Source organism: Melospiza melodia, chromosome 2 (assembly GCF_035770615.1).
Source record: "Melospiza melodia melodia isolate bMelMel2 chromosome 2, bMelMel2.pri, whole genome shotgun sequence".
NCBI lineage: Eukaryota > Metazoa > Chordata > Aves > Passeriformes > Passerellidae > Melospiza > Melospiza melodia.
The window spans coordinates 12,435,800-12,453,626 of NC_086195.1; the positions used below are offsets into that span (position 1 = coordinate 12,435,800).

The 17,827-nt window shown below is 37.6% G+C and overlaps 1 protein-coding gene across 3 annotated transcripts in view; it reads right to left on the minus strand.

Annotated features, from left to right (window-relative positions):
• Nucleotides 1-17,827, minus strand: part of IL1RAPL1 (interleukin 1 receptor accessory protein like 1) — a 668,131-nt gene that overhangs the window by 302,514 nt on the left and 347,790 nt on the right. For all 3 annotated transcript variants that reach the window (XM_063182325.1, XM_063182330.1, XM_063182319.1), the window contains one exon: nt 7,241-7,520. In XM_063182325.1, coding sequence (XP_063038395.1) covers nt 7,241-7,520 — 280 coding nt within the window. The remainder of the gene's footprint in view (nt 1-7,240; nt 7,521-17,827) is intronic.

The window sequence follows — 17,827 nt, forward strand, 5'->3', positions numbered from 1 at the left end:
AACTCAAAAGCTTACAAATGGAGTGTAAAAATAATGAAGATACCTAATTGCCCCCCACGCTCTCTATAAACCAAATGACCACAAAGGCAAGGACTAAGAAAACATCATCTGTGAAGAACATCATCTGTGTAAGAAAACAACATCTCATGTGTTGAACAAGGTTCTCCTGAACTTGCACACCACTTCAAGGGGCTGTCAGAGTTGTTGTTTCCTTAGAGCCATAGGATTGCTAACGTTGTCAAAGGCCTCTAAGATGCTGGAGTCCAACTGTTGACACAGCACTTCCACAGTCAGCACTGTGCAGCCGTGTCCCGTCACTTGTTACCCAGGACAGTGAGTGGTGTTAGTGTCCTAAAGGAATTAAAATAACAGGCTCTTCTGAAACTTCCTTCCTTCTGAGTATTGCTAGCTCACTTCGTAATATTCCTTTGAGAAAGCTTATTTCTCTTATCCATTTTGAGATTCCTTTGTCAGTAATACACATAAACCTAACCAAAGATCTCATGCAGATCTAGGGAACACCATGATTATAAAGACAAACTGATTTAAGACTTATTTGCAGACTTTTCAGATACTTACTCCATTTTTTTGGGGGGGGCGGGTGTTTGTTTCGTTGTTGTGTTTTGGGGGTTTTGTTTTGCTTTTTTAAATTGAGATTTAATATGCAGTTGTTATATGAATGCTTACTCTTTTATTAAGGTAATTATTTTTAAAAACTCTTTAAAGAAATAAAAATTTTTATAGGCATATATAGCCAGGATAAAAAGGCCCACATTGCGCAAGACAAATTTCAAAAATGGTTGGTACCCAGAAGTAGCAATTCCCGTTTGTAAATGTGTTTTACATTATTCAAGATGATGAAGAAATGATGCTTCCACCAAGTTTATGAAAAATTTATTCTATTTCTTTTCTTGCTCACCATTTCCTTCAGAACAGCAAAGATTTCCTTGCACATTGTGCGTTCACAAGATTTCTGACAATTAATTAAACAATTGTGAATACATGAAATATGTAAAAATATATGTTCTTCTGAATTGAATTGGTAATTTAGCATGTTCCTACTGTGGATGGTTAGCCTTCATGGAAAAGAAAGCAAGAAAGAAAGAAAATGAGAAAGCAAGAGAAAAAGAGAGAGGGAGGGAGGGAGGGAGGGAGGGAGGGAGGGAGGGAGGGAGGGAGGGAGGGAGGAAGGAAGGAAGGAAGGAAGGAAGGAAGGAAGGAAGGAAGGAAGGAAGGAAGGAAGGAAGGAAGGAAGGAAGGAAGGAAGGAAGGAAGGAAGGAAGGAAGGAAGGAAGGAAGGAAGGAAGGAAGGAAGGAAGGAAGGAAGGAAGGAAGGAAGGAAGGAAGGAAGGAAGGAAGGAAGGAAGGAAGGAAGGAAGGAAGGAAGGAAGGAAGGAAGGAAGGAAGGAAGGAAGGAAGGAAGGAAGGAAGGAAGGAAGGAAGGAAGGAAGGAAGGAAGGAAGGAAGGAAGGAAGGAAGGAAGGAAGGAAGGAAGGAAGGAAGGAAGGAAGGAAGGAAAGACTAAGGGAGTTTTCACTAAAAATAATTACACAGGTTATTTTAAAATTCCCATTTATTATTTCAGATTTATTTAAAGAATAACTATGTGTTGACAACAATGCATCATTCGTAGAGCTGTGATTATTTTAGCTAACTATACAGAAATTAACAGTTAAATAGTAATATTAATTAAGGCAAAATAATTGACATGATTTGACAAAATTAGATCTTTAAAATTACAGAAAAACAATACTTTATATTTGAAAATGACACATCCTATCTAAAAAGATAAACTTATGCTATCTAAACCTAAAATTAATTTTCAGATGATGAAGATAAAGAACTATTTTTCATAAATTCAACTATCTCACATTTCTCAGGGAAAAAAGACATTCTATATTGTGATTGTGATACTTTTTAAAGATAATTTGGAAGCAGGTTTAACTGAAAATTTTTGGAGAATATTAATAGTCTGTTATTTAAAATATCTCTATGACATTATATTTTATTTATCAAATAAATATATATTATCAATTATATAGCAGGGAAGTTATGTGATTCAATAATGTAATATCTGTATGTGTGGATGCATGTACTTATCAATGTGTAAATATAAAAACAGAAAATACAACCGCTATGAATTTGAATAGTGATATTTTAAACATGGCTAAACAGCAAAAATAAAAGCTGACCTTAGAAATTAGTTAGAAATACTGCTACATTTGAAGCCTTTACCTTCAGACATGCAAGACCATAGGAAGGGGAATGAAGCTAAATGCAAGTGTAGACAATAATCTGATTTCCTTCCTTCCTTCCTTCCTTCCTTCCTTCCTTCCTTCCTTCCTTCCTTCCTTCCTTCCTTCCTTCCTTCCTTCCTTCCTTCCTTCCTTCCTTCCTTCCTTCCTTCCTTCCTTCCTTCCTTCCTTCCTTCCTTCCTTCCTTCCTTCCTTCCTTCCTTCCTTCCTTCCTTCCTTCCTTCCTTCCTTTCTTTCCTTCCTTCCTTTCCTTCCTTCCTTCCTTCCATTCTGTACACTTCACACTATTTCAGAATTTACCTCTTTTTCTCTAAATTCTTGCACTGTATGTTACTAATGGAAACAGTTAAGCATACTGAAGCAGGTCTTCAGGTTTTTTTACCAGCTGGGGATGAAAATAGATTTGAACAATCTCCATAGATGCTGTTATTCCCTGTCTGAACCTTGCTGTCATCTGAATTTGAATCTTCAAAGCTGAATGTCACTAAATTAATTATAGATAGTATTTTTATGGCTAATAAGTACCTAATTAATTTAAGTATGTTAAAGATGGAGAAGGTTTTTCATCTATAATATAATTTGTAATGCTTTATTTAAACTTCTATTGTTATCCCTATTTGTCTGTATCCTAAGCATTCTTGATAGACACTTCTATGTTTCTGAACAAGAATTGTTCATATGCATTTTTCTCCACTAAATGTTACAGCTTAACAAAGCAATTAATGTTCATAAACATTAAACGTTCATAAATATAAACCATGGCTGGATGGCTGGATCCCAAGGGTCATGGTGAATGGTGCTACATCCATTTGTTGGCCATCATTAGTGGGGTTCCCCAAAGTTCACTACTGGGACCAGCTCTATTTACATTTCTATTGATGGTTTAGAAGAGGGCAATGAGTGCATCCTCAGTAATTCTGCAGATGACAGTGAGTTGGGCAGAAGTGCTGGTCTGTTGAATGATACAAAGGCCCTGCAGAGAGTTTGGGCCAGGCTGGATCAATGGGCTGAGGCCAGCTGCATGAGGTTAAAAAAAGTGAAGTGATGGGTCCTGCACTTCGGTCACAACAGCCCCATGCAGTGCTACAGGATGGGGAAAGAGTGGCTCAAAAGCAGCCCAGCAGCAAAGAATCTTGGAGTTCTGGTCAACAGCCCAGGTGACCAAGAAGGCAAATGGCACCTGGCCTGGATCAGCTACAATGTGGGCAGCAGGAGCAGGGCAGCGACTGTCCCCCTGTATTCAGCAAAGGTGAGGCCATACCTCCAATCTTATGTCCACTTTTGAGCCACTCACTGCAAGAAAGGCTTTAAGTGGCTGGAGCATGTCCGGGGAAGGGTTGTGGAGCTGGAAAGGTCTAGAGATAGAATCATAATAGAAATTGCAGAATGATCTGGGATTGTTTAGTGAAAGGAAGAGGAGGTTCAGGAGAGATCTTATCACCCCAAAACTATCCTAAAGGAGGTTGCAGCCAGGTGGGGGCTGGCCTTTTCTCCCAAGCAACCTTTTCTCCCTTGCAACTAAAATTTGTCACAACCAGCAACAGGACAAGAGGAAATGGCCTCAAGCTGCATCAGGGGAAGTTCAGGTTGGACATCAGGAATAATTTCTTCACTGAAAGGGTAGTTAAGCACTGGAATGGAGTGCCCAGGGAAACGGAGTCACCATCCCTGAAAGCATTCAAGAAACAACTGGATGTGGCACTTTATGCAATGTTTTAGTTGATGTAGAGCTCCTTGTTGAAATGTTAGACTCGGTGATCTTGGAGATCTTTTCCAACACAAATGATACTATGATTCTATGATTTTCAATCACATAAATCTTCACTAACACCTAACTACAGAACTCCAGTTCCACTGATCTATGCTGATATTATGTTGGGCAACTACAAGAGACATTGTAATTGCCCAGGGAAGGAAAAGAATACTTGAAGGAAGTGTTCTCTTGATAGGAACAGCATTTCAGCTATTTTTGAAACTTTAAAGGCAGAATTTTTGACAGAAGCTACTTATTATTTACTATTATACCAGGTATATGTAACATATACATAATTTCTGAGAGCTGCACTTGAATATTTACTTTAACTCTTAGTGCAGCTTATCCAGCTATATTCACTGTCCATACATGATAAATGACAAGCAACCTTGTGATGTGACATCCCTCTCTTCATGACAGGGGGGGTTTCTAGAATTGACCCCATCTTCTCTATCACCAATTCCTTCCCATTCCTCAGGTATGGCTCTGGGATGTGGTTCTGACCAGCAGGAAATGCAGCCTGCACCCCAGTGGAGCAGAGTGGTCAAAAGTGACAGTACTGGTGTGGGAAGCAGCTGCAGGGAACAAAACAGCAGCTGAACCGAGCCAAGAGGAGCAAATCCCAGAGCAACAGAGTGGCAGCACAGTGAGACATGAACAATTTAGCTGTCAGAGGTTTGTCTATCATTGTTTTCCATTGTCTTGGGCTTAGAGGCAGGGAAACCCATCTGTGGGAAGCTCCTACCATCTTGTCTTTGTCTGGGAAAATGCACATGGCGCTGGGCACAGGAACAGCTGCCATCTTATCTTTGTGTTGGGAAAGCCACAGGGCGCACCCTAAGGGGATTGCCAGCATCTTGTCTTAGTCCTGGTGGACACACAGAACTGGGTCAAGGTGATGAACACACTTTGAGTGTAAACACTGTCTTCGGTTGCAAGAGGTGGCTGGGGGTGTGTATTCTATTGCCATCTGATAGAGGTGGGGCAGTTATCTTCTGTTAATTGGGCTGCCTGTTAAAAGCAGGTGGGGCAGTTTTCTTTATATCTTCCACAACCAATCCTCCCTCTGGGAAATAACTTCTGTTAATCGGCCACTGAGTCTCACTGCATGACTGATAAAATTACATCATCCCATTGTGAGATGCTCCGCCCAGGGGGAAGAGCCAAGCATTCCTACCTGGATATCATCTGAGACTTGGAACTTCACAGGCAGCCTTTTCCACTGGATTCCCAGGGGAAGATCAGGCCAATCTACACCACCACTGGACCTTCAGAGGAAAACTACACCCTTGTACAGGATCACTGCCTCAGCAAAACCACACCTGACACTCCAGGAGGACTGTAACCACCATTTAATGGGACTGCTACCAACACCCTGACCCCAAGGGTGTCAGGTCGTATTCTGATTCTGTCAGTGTTGTTTTGTATTACTTTATTTATCTTTTTTTTCCTAAAAAAGAACTGTTATTCCTACTCCCATATATTTGCCTGACAGCCCCTTAATTTCAAAATTATAATAATTCAGAGGGAGGAGGTTTATATTTTTCATTCCAAGGGAGGGTCCCACCTTTCTTAGCAGACATCTGTCTTTTTAAACCAAGACAAGCACCTCTTTATTTATTATTAATATTGCTGCTATTATACATTTCTTACTCCACTGCTGTTTGCTTTCAGTAAACAGATATCTCAACCCACAGTCTCTGCCTTGGCCCCTCTCTTGCCAAAGGGGGTGGTGGGAAGAGGACTGGTTTGTTTTTAGGTCTAATTTCTCACTGGCAGAAAACAACCATAGTAGTTTAAAGCAGATTACATGGTCCTACGTACCTCTGGATTAAATAAAAATTCATGTAAAAAAAGCCATGAATACAGGTTGAGATGATAAACATAAAAGTATGTCTGAGAAGCTAAATTCGGCATTTATCTCTACTTGCTGGAAACTGCAACATCAGATAATTAAGGTTTTCTTTATATAAACAGAAGAAATTAATTATGGTATTTTAAATAACATTATGGAATAATTGACAAAACTGTTTTCATTTTCATGGCTACTGTTACACACTTATCAGAAAATATTAATCCAAATATAACTAAAAATTCTCCCAAATGAGCTTAAGTTATAGGTTTTTGTGGTTTTCTTTCAAAGAAAACTGTCATCATCAGAAAAACCATGTTGAATATGCTATTGGACAAACAATGTGATATGAAATGTTTCACAGGTTATATAAAGAGCTCATAGAACAATGGTTTTATAAACGCATTATTTAGTAAAAATCTCCTTCAGCACACACAAGCCAGACACCAATCTGGGCTCCCCCTCCCTCCATCCAAGACAAAAAGCCAAAACCAAACAACCAAAAAAACCCCATTATAAAAAAAGGCAGCCAGTAAACCTTTCCAATTGCTGATAAAACAATTTCCACATTTTCCTTGCATCACTGTGCTAGCTGCATTGTGCATTCCTTTTCTAGCCACTCAGTTGCTCTACATTTTGCTTTTTGACTCTTTCTATCATGTATTAGTAGCAAGACCACGTTTATAGTTACCCAGATAGAGAGGAATACTGTAAAGGGCTAGAAAAATATCTCTGTGTAAACCATGTTAAAGATGCAGAAAGAAGCTGAAACCTGTTGCAGAAAGCAGAAGCAGAATCCAGTTTCTGGTGATAAAACTTGATGAATCAGAAGGTTAAATTTTTTGGAAGACATCTGGCACCCAGCCTCTATTATCAGGTTTAGCCAGATGTAATTCTAAAGGATGTATGCAAAAATGCTGAAATTTCACCTTCTGTTTTTTCTTGATTTCTACTTTACATCAAATAGCAAAATTTTTTTTACAGAAGAAAAGTCAATTCAGTTAAATCACTTAATGAAATCTACGTAAAATTAAATCTGAATGTAAAAAAAAGAATTCTTTTTTACTCTGGGATAGTGATTCCAAGAGTAAAACCAGAATCAGAGAAAGGAACAGATGACTTATTCATCCAGTCCCAACCACCCTATAAATTTTAGATTTTGTTATAAATGACTAAATTTATACAAAAGCAAGTTTAATATGTTCAAGACATTCAATAGCAATTTCCAGTCAGGCATAAAAACCTTCAGGGAAGGGAATGCCGGGAGAATGAAGAAACAAGAACACAGTCAGAAAAATTTTCTTTGGCATTAAAGTCTCACTATTAAGAGCCTTGTTTCATGTTTGGTCAATTAAAATGCAGTATATTAAAATATAGTACCTTATAACACATGCATAGAGCCCGCTGTCTTGTACCACTGTTGGTCTGAACCAAATGGAGTCTTCTTCCTTGCTCATTCTGGTTCCATCAAAAGCTATAGGTTCCTCAAAATCTCCAGGTCCAGAGCTTTTGTACCACATCAAACTAAGTCCAGCACTTTGGGCTAGGGAGTAATTAGCTCTAATATATCCATAAAAGAGTGCACATTTTATACGAACAGGTTCTCCCACTAGAACTTGATATTTCTTGTAATCCACAGACCAGTCAGTGCATCCATCAGCTACAAGAGAAGAGAAAATGACAAGAGATTGTCAAAGGCTTTGGAAAGCACTATTCACAAAGCAGTCTTTATTGTGGGAAAGTATTGTATTTGAAAAAAAAGTCCTTTGAGGGACTAGCAGTATGCTTTTTGTCCCTGAAAAATAAATCCATTTTCATTATGCTTATGTCTTGTATTTGTCTATAGTGGACAGAGCTGTTAGGATATATATTGCTAAATGTTGATAATCTCTGAGCAGTAACTGAAAAATTGCTCTTTTATATTTTGTGGAACTCCAGCATGACCAGTTACACAATGCTGAAGTGAAATTATTGCAACACAGAGGGCGTGTGGTTCACAGTGTGTCACCATCTAAATTTCATCACTCAAATATCTTCAGTGTTACCATGTGAGTGAAAGCCTCAGAAGATATTAGGACAATGAGTTGTGGTCTGAACCAAATTGTATGAAAGTTTGGGATAGATTTGAAGGAAGAGAAAAAAACTGTCTTTACAATAAGACCAGATGCACAAAAAGTTACTTTTAGGAAAATTACTATCAGTAATATAAATGGATTATTCAAAAACATGTTAAACAGATCTTAGTTGGAATTCCTGACTTTCCAGAACTACATTACAAATTAGGGTTATTAATATTTTCTTTTTTTTTTCCAGTTGAAATAACATCATCCCTCACCAATACTGTCCCACAATAACTGCTTATCAGAAAGCAAAACTAAATTTATTTGACATGCCAAACTCCAGTAACATAACTAAACCCCAAGGCCAAAAAAAACCCACCAAACTCACACCCTTGTCCCCTATATTTTTAGTTAAGAATATCAAAACAACAAAAGGAAAAGAGCTATTTTCTACAATTCCTTCCTCATCAAAAGTTTGTAATTTTAAAGCTATTTCAACCATGAAAATTCACCATTAGGTTCATACACTGAAAAACTCAGAGTCCAGTCTCAGCTAGTTAACCAGGACCCAATCCAGTCAGTAGAAAGCAATCAGTGCATCCAAAGGACAATTTATTTCTTCTCAATACTATGTCTCATATAAATATTTTGGTTTTGAATTTGACACTTTATTAACTTTGAAAGAGCTGAAATAGCTAGATAGCCATCTTAGAAAATCAACTTTTGAAAAGCTCTATTTTCATCCTGGAATTGTTCTGACTTTAACAGAGAATTTCAGCTACCGTGCAAGGTAAAGCAGTATTTGCACTTAAAACTTAGACAATATTCTGATCTGCCGCTTGGGAGAAAAATATACTATATAGTGATTTTTTGAGTTCTGTATTTAGGTAATGCCACAGTACTTATTATATATTGCAAAATAAGAAAGACTCAGACATTTTCACACATCCCTGTGTAAGCAATACCCTAAGTTGATCCAACATAGAAAGTTGGGGGAAAAGTGAGTGAATTGAGTGAGTGAAAATTTAGAATGAATTTGCATTGTGAAAAGAATTCACGCAGACAGATATTTCATATATCTTTGGACCATCTCCTCCTGCATTAACTTTTATGACCAGGAAGGGAAAATAATATGTCCCTGTTCCAATTTTCCTACACAACAGTTCCTAAAGATTAGTAAGTGTTGTTACAAGGCCCTAATAAGACTTGTACTCATGCATAAATTGAAGGGAATGGAAACAAAGCTACACTATTACCTTCCCCTTAGGACCAAAGAAACTAACTTTCATGTAGTCCAGGATTCAATTACATCTTTTATCATTTCATTTTTACCTCTCTGAAAGAGCATTCTCTCTCACCTGATTTTATTTCTCTCTGCTTCTAAATCCCAATGCCAAAACTGAATTAACAGCCAGCTCTAAGCAGTGTTAATTTCATTATATAAGTTACCAGGTAATAACTTCTTCATTATACTTTATCATCAGATTGTAATCTTGCTTTTCACTGCTTAATTTAACTAGTACATGATGGTTTACATTATTAGTTTGTAAGTCTTCTCTCTCAGGATATTCAGTTCTAATTGTTCCCAGTTCCTTTAACTTGCAGAATCCATGAGAATATATTGCTGAATAACACCATCTCGAGTTCTATGTATTGGAGGAAGGATTAAATATGCAGGGTGGATGACACTGGCTTTGTTTCAGCATATTTTTCATAAGGGACCTGGGGGTCCTGGCTGATGGCAAAATGAGCCAGCAGGGCCCTGGCAGTCAGGAGGGACATCCCTGTCCTGGAGGCATCAGGGACAGCATGGCCAGCTGGGCAAGAAAGGGGATTGTTCTGATCTGCTTTTCACTGGAGGCGCCTCACCTCAAGTGCTGGGGACAGTTTTGGGTGCCACAATACAGGAAAGAAAATAAACTGTTAGAGAACATCCAAAGGAGGGCCATGAGGATGGTGACAGGACTGGAGGGGAGACTGTATGAGGTTACTTGTCTTGCTTAGCCTGGAGAAGAGAACAAGGGGAGATATCATTGGCATCTTCAACATCCTCATGAAGGGAAACAGAAGGGCAGGTCCCAATTTCTTCACTCTCATGACACATGACAGGACTTGAGGCATGAAGTTGTGTCAGTGGAGTTGAGGTTGGATATCAGAAACTGCTTTTCAGCCTGGAACAGGCTCCCCAGAAAAGCAGTCACAGTACCAAGCATGACAGAGTTCAAGAAGTGTTTGGACAGCACTCTCAGGCACTTGGTGTGATTCTTAGGGTGTCCTGTGCAGGCCAGGAGTTGGACTCCATGATCTGGTAAATGCCTTCTAACTCAGCATATTCTATGATTCTAGAAAAGCCTTCTAGGGATCATCTGAATTATCTATATATTCGCGGAACTATTTGTTCATTTTTTGGCACAAACCACATCAAAATGTCCCACCAGATATTTGAAGAGAATGTCTACTTGTCCTGGATTCAGCTGGGAAGAGTTAATTTCTTTTCAGCAGCTGTTACAAGTGCTGTGTTTTGGATTCAGAACTAACGAGCCCACACCTGGAGTGCTGTGTCCAGCTCTGGGCTCCTGAATACAAATGATATGTACAGACTGCAGCGTCCAGCAAAGGCCCACAAAGCTGATTAAAGGACTGGAGCACCCCTGCTGTGAGCACAGGCTGAGAGCTGAGACTGTTCTGCCTGGAGAAGGCTTAGGGGGGATCTTAGTAATGAGTACAAAAACCTGAAGGGAAGGTGCAAAGAGCCAGGCTCTTTCCACTGGTGCCCAGTAATAGGACAAGAGGCAACGGGCACATATTGAAACACAGCAGGCTCTTTCTTAACACCAGGAAATATCTTTTTCTGTAAGGTTTACTGAAAATTCAGACAGGAGGTTGTGAACCCTCCATTCTTGGAGATATTTAGAAGCCAGAGAGACGTGGTGCTGAAAAACCATTTCTGGTTGGACGGTATGACCTACAGAGGTGTCTTCAACCTCAATCATTCTGTAATTCTGTGCTTTATTACAGTTACACTCAGTGATAACCTTAAAGAAACATATGTCCTCTTCTTAAAGTGGTCTTTGAATGAAGTGAACATGAGACTGTTTCTCTTCCTGCTTTCAGAAATATTATACCACTTAAACTGCCAACACTGACATTCAAGTCACTTAGAACTTGTTAACCTTATTACAGCTGGAAGGCTTAATGCCTTAAAAATCTTCCAGGAAAATCCTCACACTCAGCCAATGTGCTAATCTATGTGAAGGTGCTAATTCAATTTTGTCAGATATAATAGAAAATCATCATTCCCATCATAAGGCACACTGTGATATTTTCTGATAGCTGATATTTCAGGAGATAACTGTCGATCTCTGCATAAAATGCTCCCAGTTCCACACTAACTGAGAAACATAAACAGAAGCTTAAAACCCCATCATGAAAACAGACTGTCATGTCCTTGAAAATAATACTGTGAACATTCAGATGATGATGATAGCATGCATGCACCATAGCCAGCCCTTTCTGCATGTGGTGTGTAGAGCACAACTGATTTCTTCAGTCTAGAAAAACTTGGATGTATCAAAAACTAATTATAAGCCCAATTTCCTTGAGGAACATAAAGATACACTTTAAAAGACCCAAACATATATTCAGAGAATTCTTTTGATTTTTATATTGACATTGCTACCTTAAAAATGTTACATATATACATGTTAAATGTGTGCCACTGGCTTTGTAAATAGAGTCAGAAAACAACAAAAGTTTAATATTCATTCAGATTTTTTAATGCTAAATAGATTGAATATTTCTAGTCAGTTTCATATTGTAATTGTGTCCATTTCTATCTTGACTGGATTTTTTTTTTGTTTGTGGAAAAGTAGGGCATTGACCAAATAAATTGTCTAATGTTTCTTCTCTTACTTATGCCTGTTACTGACACAAAATCAACACCTTCAATTACGATGGTTCAAAACAACTACGGGGAAAAAAATAGACTCCATACTTTTCAATGTTTTTATTTATACCGTCACATCATCAACAGTCACTCATGTTTTATAAATTGAAATATACTTGAATAATTCAACAGCTTTGAAATTTCAGAACTGCCTTCAAAAGAATGGTTGTAGTCCCTAATCTCTGTTTTAATATGCTGTCTGTTATTGCTACACATAATAGCACAATACAGAGTCCAGGACAAATATAATCCACTCAGTTATTTCCATGAGTGATTTCAGGGTATGAAATAAACCACACTGCATCACTCCCCTAATAATGAGACCGTTCTGCTCAATACACAAGTGTCTTGCAGGCTGTATCTGCTGGATAGGAACCAACACACAGAATATCTAACATTACTAAAAAGGCCTTCCCCTTAATTTTTGGTATCATATGTATAATTTTCAAGGTAAAATTCAGTGCTGAAAAAGACAAAAAATATGAAGTCAATGACTCCTGGGTGTGCTGCTGCAGTCTGTTCTCATTTAAAAGCTCCAATTAAATATATAGGTTTCAAGGCTAGTAAAGGTCTTCACTTTTTCAATACATTAGTTAAAATCTGATTTCCAGATAGAAAATAGGTCTGACGGTTAAAATCAGTTCTCCTAAAACATTTTTAAAAGAAATAGCAAATTATCCTAATTGTTTTTCACGTAATGATATTTAATTAAATAAAAATTAGCAACAGATTTACTTTTTCCTGGTCATCTCTGTTCGTAATTCTTCTCTGAATTTTATATACAAAGGATTATGCAATATCACTGTCTCTTCTATTTATTTGTCAGATACTTTGGGGTTTTTTAATAAGGCATTTGCAAACCTGACAAAGAAGTGATATCATAAATCGCAAAAAATTCAGAAAAGTGGGCATGTAAAGGAGGAAGCACCTGGTCTTGCTTCTAAAGCTGAAAAAATTGTCAAGGAGGGCACTAAGGGATGCAGAAATAAGATGGCATCTTATTTGTAAGTACGTAGGGAGAGTAAATATGATGGGTAGAGAAATCAAAGGATGCTGTATACGTGCTGTAGGATTTTTGGGTAGGGTGGCAAATAGCAAGGTCAAGAAAATAGGCTTTCCTTAATTGGCTGCTCATAAAACAGCATTTTAAAAGTTCATTAAGTGATGCATAAGACTCGGGATTACTTTCTTTAAAACAATTTCCACAACAATATTTTACCATCAAAATCACAGTCTGTTCTGGATTACTTTACACTTTATCATCCTTGTAACTTCTGATTTTTGCTTAGACTAGCAAGCATTAAAATAATAAAATAAAAATTTAGATTTTATAGTTTATAGCACACTCATTACAGTGCCTGAGCCAATTACCTCTATCCAACATAACACATGGTATTCTGGTGTGGGTTCTCATTATGAAGACATGCAAAGATTGTCTATTTTTGGTGTGCGTATGCTTTTATTTGATACAAAAATAAGCTCTGACAGGAATGAAGAAGCAGAGCTTAGAAACAACACATTATGGAGATGAGAGAGAACATGGTCAGTTCTATTCTTAGACTCCTTAGATTTTATATTTCAAAGTACTACCAGTATGAAATTGGGAAAATGAAAAAAAAAATTAATATTAATGTTATCAAATGACCACATCAGGTATTTTATATGCAATTAAATTTCTTTTTGCACTGACTGCTGTTACAGCTTTACATATTGCTATACTGCACTCCTGGTGGATACAGCATTTTCGTTTTGAAAAGGCATTTTTCATTCTCTTGAAAACTCATGTAAAATTATGGTTTAGGATAAAAACACATATTTTGTTCTCAGTCTAAAACTGTGTAGTGGCTGTCAGGAAAGGGTGCCAGTATAGAAAAAGACGTTGAATGACATTTCAGGGAAACAGAAAAATTATTTTGGATATCATCATCTATTAAAGAAGTTAGTTCCTAAAAACTGCATTTTTCCAAATCCCAGACAAGTTGTGAAAGGGGTAGTTGTGGTGGTTGAGGATTTTTGGCAAATGCATTAGCTCACAGGACGAGGAATAATGAAAAAAGAAATCTATGTCTTGCCATAAATTAATTAAAAATACTGCTTTTCAGCTTCCGAATACTGTACTAACAAGAAACAGGGTATATATGTCTAGGTACTGGGCTACTTAGAGACATAATAAGCATGAAAATAGCTTTATGTCAATCTGGTGGGAAGTTTTTTTTTATGTCATTCTCTCTTTTACCTAATCCAAGCCAAATCAAATAGATTTTTTTTCTGAATTATTACTATTCCTTTAATTACCACAAGTATTTTGTAGAAAATGTTAAATCACAAAAGCTATTTTAAGAGGAAAAAAAAAACTCTTCAAGACAGACCAATGCAGGAGCACATGCTGCACTTCCTAAGTTCCTACTCTAAACCAAGAGTTTTTCCCAGTTGCTTATTCAGTCCCTTTTGCACCTTTCCAACCCTCCTATTCTGTTTTACCATGTCATATAAATTAAGAAGCTCTGTAAACCCAAACTTTAAAGGTGTCCTGGCTGGACTGGACTGACCAGGTTCTGCTGGATTGACCCCAGGCCAGCAGCAAGAACCCACACAGCTTCTCAATTACCAAGCCACACGTGCAACAAACAAAACAGGGGAGAGAATAGGAAAAGCAAAAGAAAAGTAATTGGTCAAGATAAAAGTAGAAGAGAAAAGACCCACAAGTGATGTATAAGCACTTCCTCACTATCTCCCACAAACAGAAAAATGCCCAGCTGGTGTCTGAACAATGGCTACCTCAAAAGCCAAAACCTCACAAATTTATTTCGGATCATGATGTTATTTGGCATGGAACATCCCTTTGGCCAATTTGGGTGAGTTGTCCCAACAGTGTCCCCTCTCAGTCCCTTGTGCCCCACACCTGGGGAGTAGAATGGGAAAAAGAGAATTCTTGTGACGCAAGCACTGCTCAGCAATAGTCAGAATACTGGTGTGTTACCAACACTTTTTTAGTCACAAATCCAAAACATAGCACCATAAAGGCTGCTGTGAATAAACAAAACTCCATCTTGCCCAGACCTGGTGCACAGATTCTTAATCTGTTTGTTTCTATCTGCTACCTTTTTTCAATTATTCATTTCCAGCTCAGCGACTGTCTGTACATTTACAGCTACAGCATAGGGATGGAGGCATAATTTAATCAACAGCCACAAAACACAAGTTTGTTTATTAGATTAATTTCCAAAGCTTGATATTAAACTGCATTAATTTCTGTGCCCATCTGAAATTAATTAGTTCTTCTTTGTTATATTTACTATAAAACTTTATTTGAGGGTGAACAGAAAGAAACATCCTCTGTTTCTTTCACAGAATGACAGAATAGTCTGAGATGGAAGGGACCCACAAGGATAATTGAGTTCAGCTCTTAAGTAAATGGCCCATATTGGGATCAAACTCACAATTTTGGTGTTGTTAGCAGCAAATCCTTATGTGGCTATACCAGATTATCTGCAGTCCTTTCTGAACTTTAAGAGTTCAAGTTTCTTTCTTCCCTGCTCCCCAAACATTCTGTCCTGCTAGACTGATTTATTTTGAAAGACAACTTCCATCCAGTCTCACTTTCACACCATTTCTACATAATGTATAACTTTTTATGTAATATTATATATATTACACGTTTATGTTTAGATATAGAATCTCATCATGAGGATGTGAATTCAAGTCTGGTACATGCTGGTATTAAAACTCTTTCTGGAATGACTAAACAAGTGACTGAAACAAAATAGTAACTCAGCCTGAAGAGAACTGGGGAGAGGTTGGACTAATTTCTAAAAATTGAACAAGCACATGTAAGGGTAGGAAGGCGATTTCCCAGAGAAAAGAATCTCTGGGCCATACTGGGGTATCATGTTGCATAGCAGATGGCAAATTATTTCATCTCTTCCATAATCTCTCAATTATTGAAACTGCTTCTGAAAATACATTCTGTTCACCAGTAGCTTCATTTTGGAGATTATGAGGAAGATCAAGGATTTTTTCATGTTGGAATTTCAGTAGCACTCAAGTAACAGCTGCACTGGATACCTCTAAATTGGTTCCATGAAGAACTCAATCACTTAAATCACAAAGTTGCTGAATATCAGCTGAACTGTGATAACTAAATATGTGAGAACTGTCCACTTGCAGTAAATATAAGAAAAATCAGCAGATTAGTTTATAATACAAGAGGATTAAAATTAATCAAATGACAACACGTGCATAGGAGATTACAATTACCTTGTTGCTGTGACTTATCTAGTGGAAATTTGTTAAACTGCATTATCGTGACTATGTGACTAATACTGTGCAGAAATGCAAAGGATTGCAGTGAGAGCTTCAGAAAGAGCTAAAACCCAAAGAAACACTTTATTTCAAATGGACTTTGAATCAAAGTATCGTTACTTTAAAATTTCAGAGATTAAAAGTCCTAACCATATAATTATTAAGTATAAATAGGCCATGATGTTACAAGGAATATGCATACTTTTAAAAAATACATTATTATTCTGTTCTACATTACTTTAACTCTTAAAATACTAGGAGAAATTTAATATATGGAAACTGGGATCTAGGATTTAAAATATCAATATTCTTTGTGAAAGAATATGTTAACTGCATACAGCTCACAGTGGTTTTGATGGCTGTTTCTTGCCTACAAGTATCCTGCTAGACTGAAACTGCAGGTATGGATTTATTTAAAGCCATATATGTGTCAGACAGCTATTTGTGTTTAGAACTGCAATTAAATAGAACCTAGAATGTAGTATAGCATTAGAGAGCAAAAAGAAGCTCTAGGAAGTTTTTATTTTTCTTTACTCAATATGACCAAGTAATTTATTTTTCCCAAAGCTGGGAAGAATTTTTTTAATAATCTGTAGCATATATCACTGTTTCAATTTTATTTACTGTGTGTGTGCATGACAAAATAATTGACCTAGTAATTGCAGTGTTCTTGATATGGATGATAAGGGTATCATGTCAATATTTATATCAATATGTTAATACAAATGTATGGTGCCATTAGGAACCTTCTAAGCAAGGCTTCAGTAATCATCAGCAGTTTTGAGACAGTCCAGAAACATTTAAACACTTGAAGAGAGAACAGTGTCCTCTTCCCACGGATGTTTTGGGGCAGGTTGGTGGAGCAGAGCTGGACGGAAAGGCTGAGTCGGGGAGGAGGGAAGGAGGCCCAGGGCAGAGTTGTCTGGCAGGGCAGTGGCTCTGTGCCCTGGCTATGGCTGTCAGGGCACCCTGGTGGCCTGGGAATGACCAGCAAAGCTCTGGGAAACCAGAGGGATTCTGCACAGCACAGGTCAGCACTGTGCTGCCACCAGACTGGGGCAAATAATGATTAAAGATGGAGGAAATCCCCACAAAATGCTCCCTCCAGGAGGCTGTATCTTCAGCAGGTGGCATTCTAAAAAATTACTGCCCTTGTAACAGTCTATTCTGTTCTGTCATTACATATATTAACCAGTTTCAAAAAATCTGCAAATGCAGAATCTATTACACTGGTAATAGGTTCTGGTAATCTGGTTTGTGTACATGTGGACAAGCATCCAGATCCAGCTTCTGGGAAGGACACATTTTCCGTCTCTTTTGCATTTTTAGTCCCAAGAGCCCTTTAACATTTTCTGTGTGAATGACTGAAAGGAAAAATAAATCCTTGACATTACCCTGAACCTCACTACCAACACCAACTACCATAATGATTAGGAAATATGTATTAAGCAAATATAAGAAATGTAGTCATTGTCAGTTTGTAGATCCGCTTTTATACAAAAAACCCCCATTATTTAATGGCTACCAAAAACTCTGGGACTACTAACAGATTCTGGGAACAAGAAAAAAATTATTCTCATTTTCCAAAACTACAAGAAAACCTTCTATTAATGTATAACACTGGGATAATTTATCATCAAATGCCTAAAGAAAGCACAT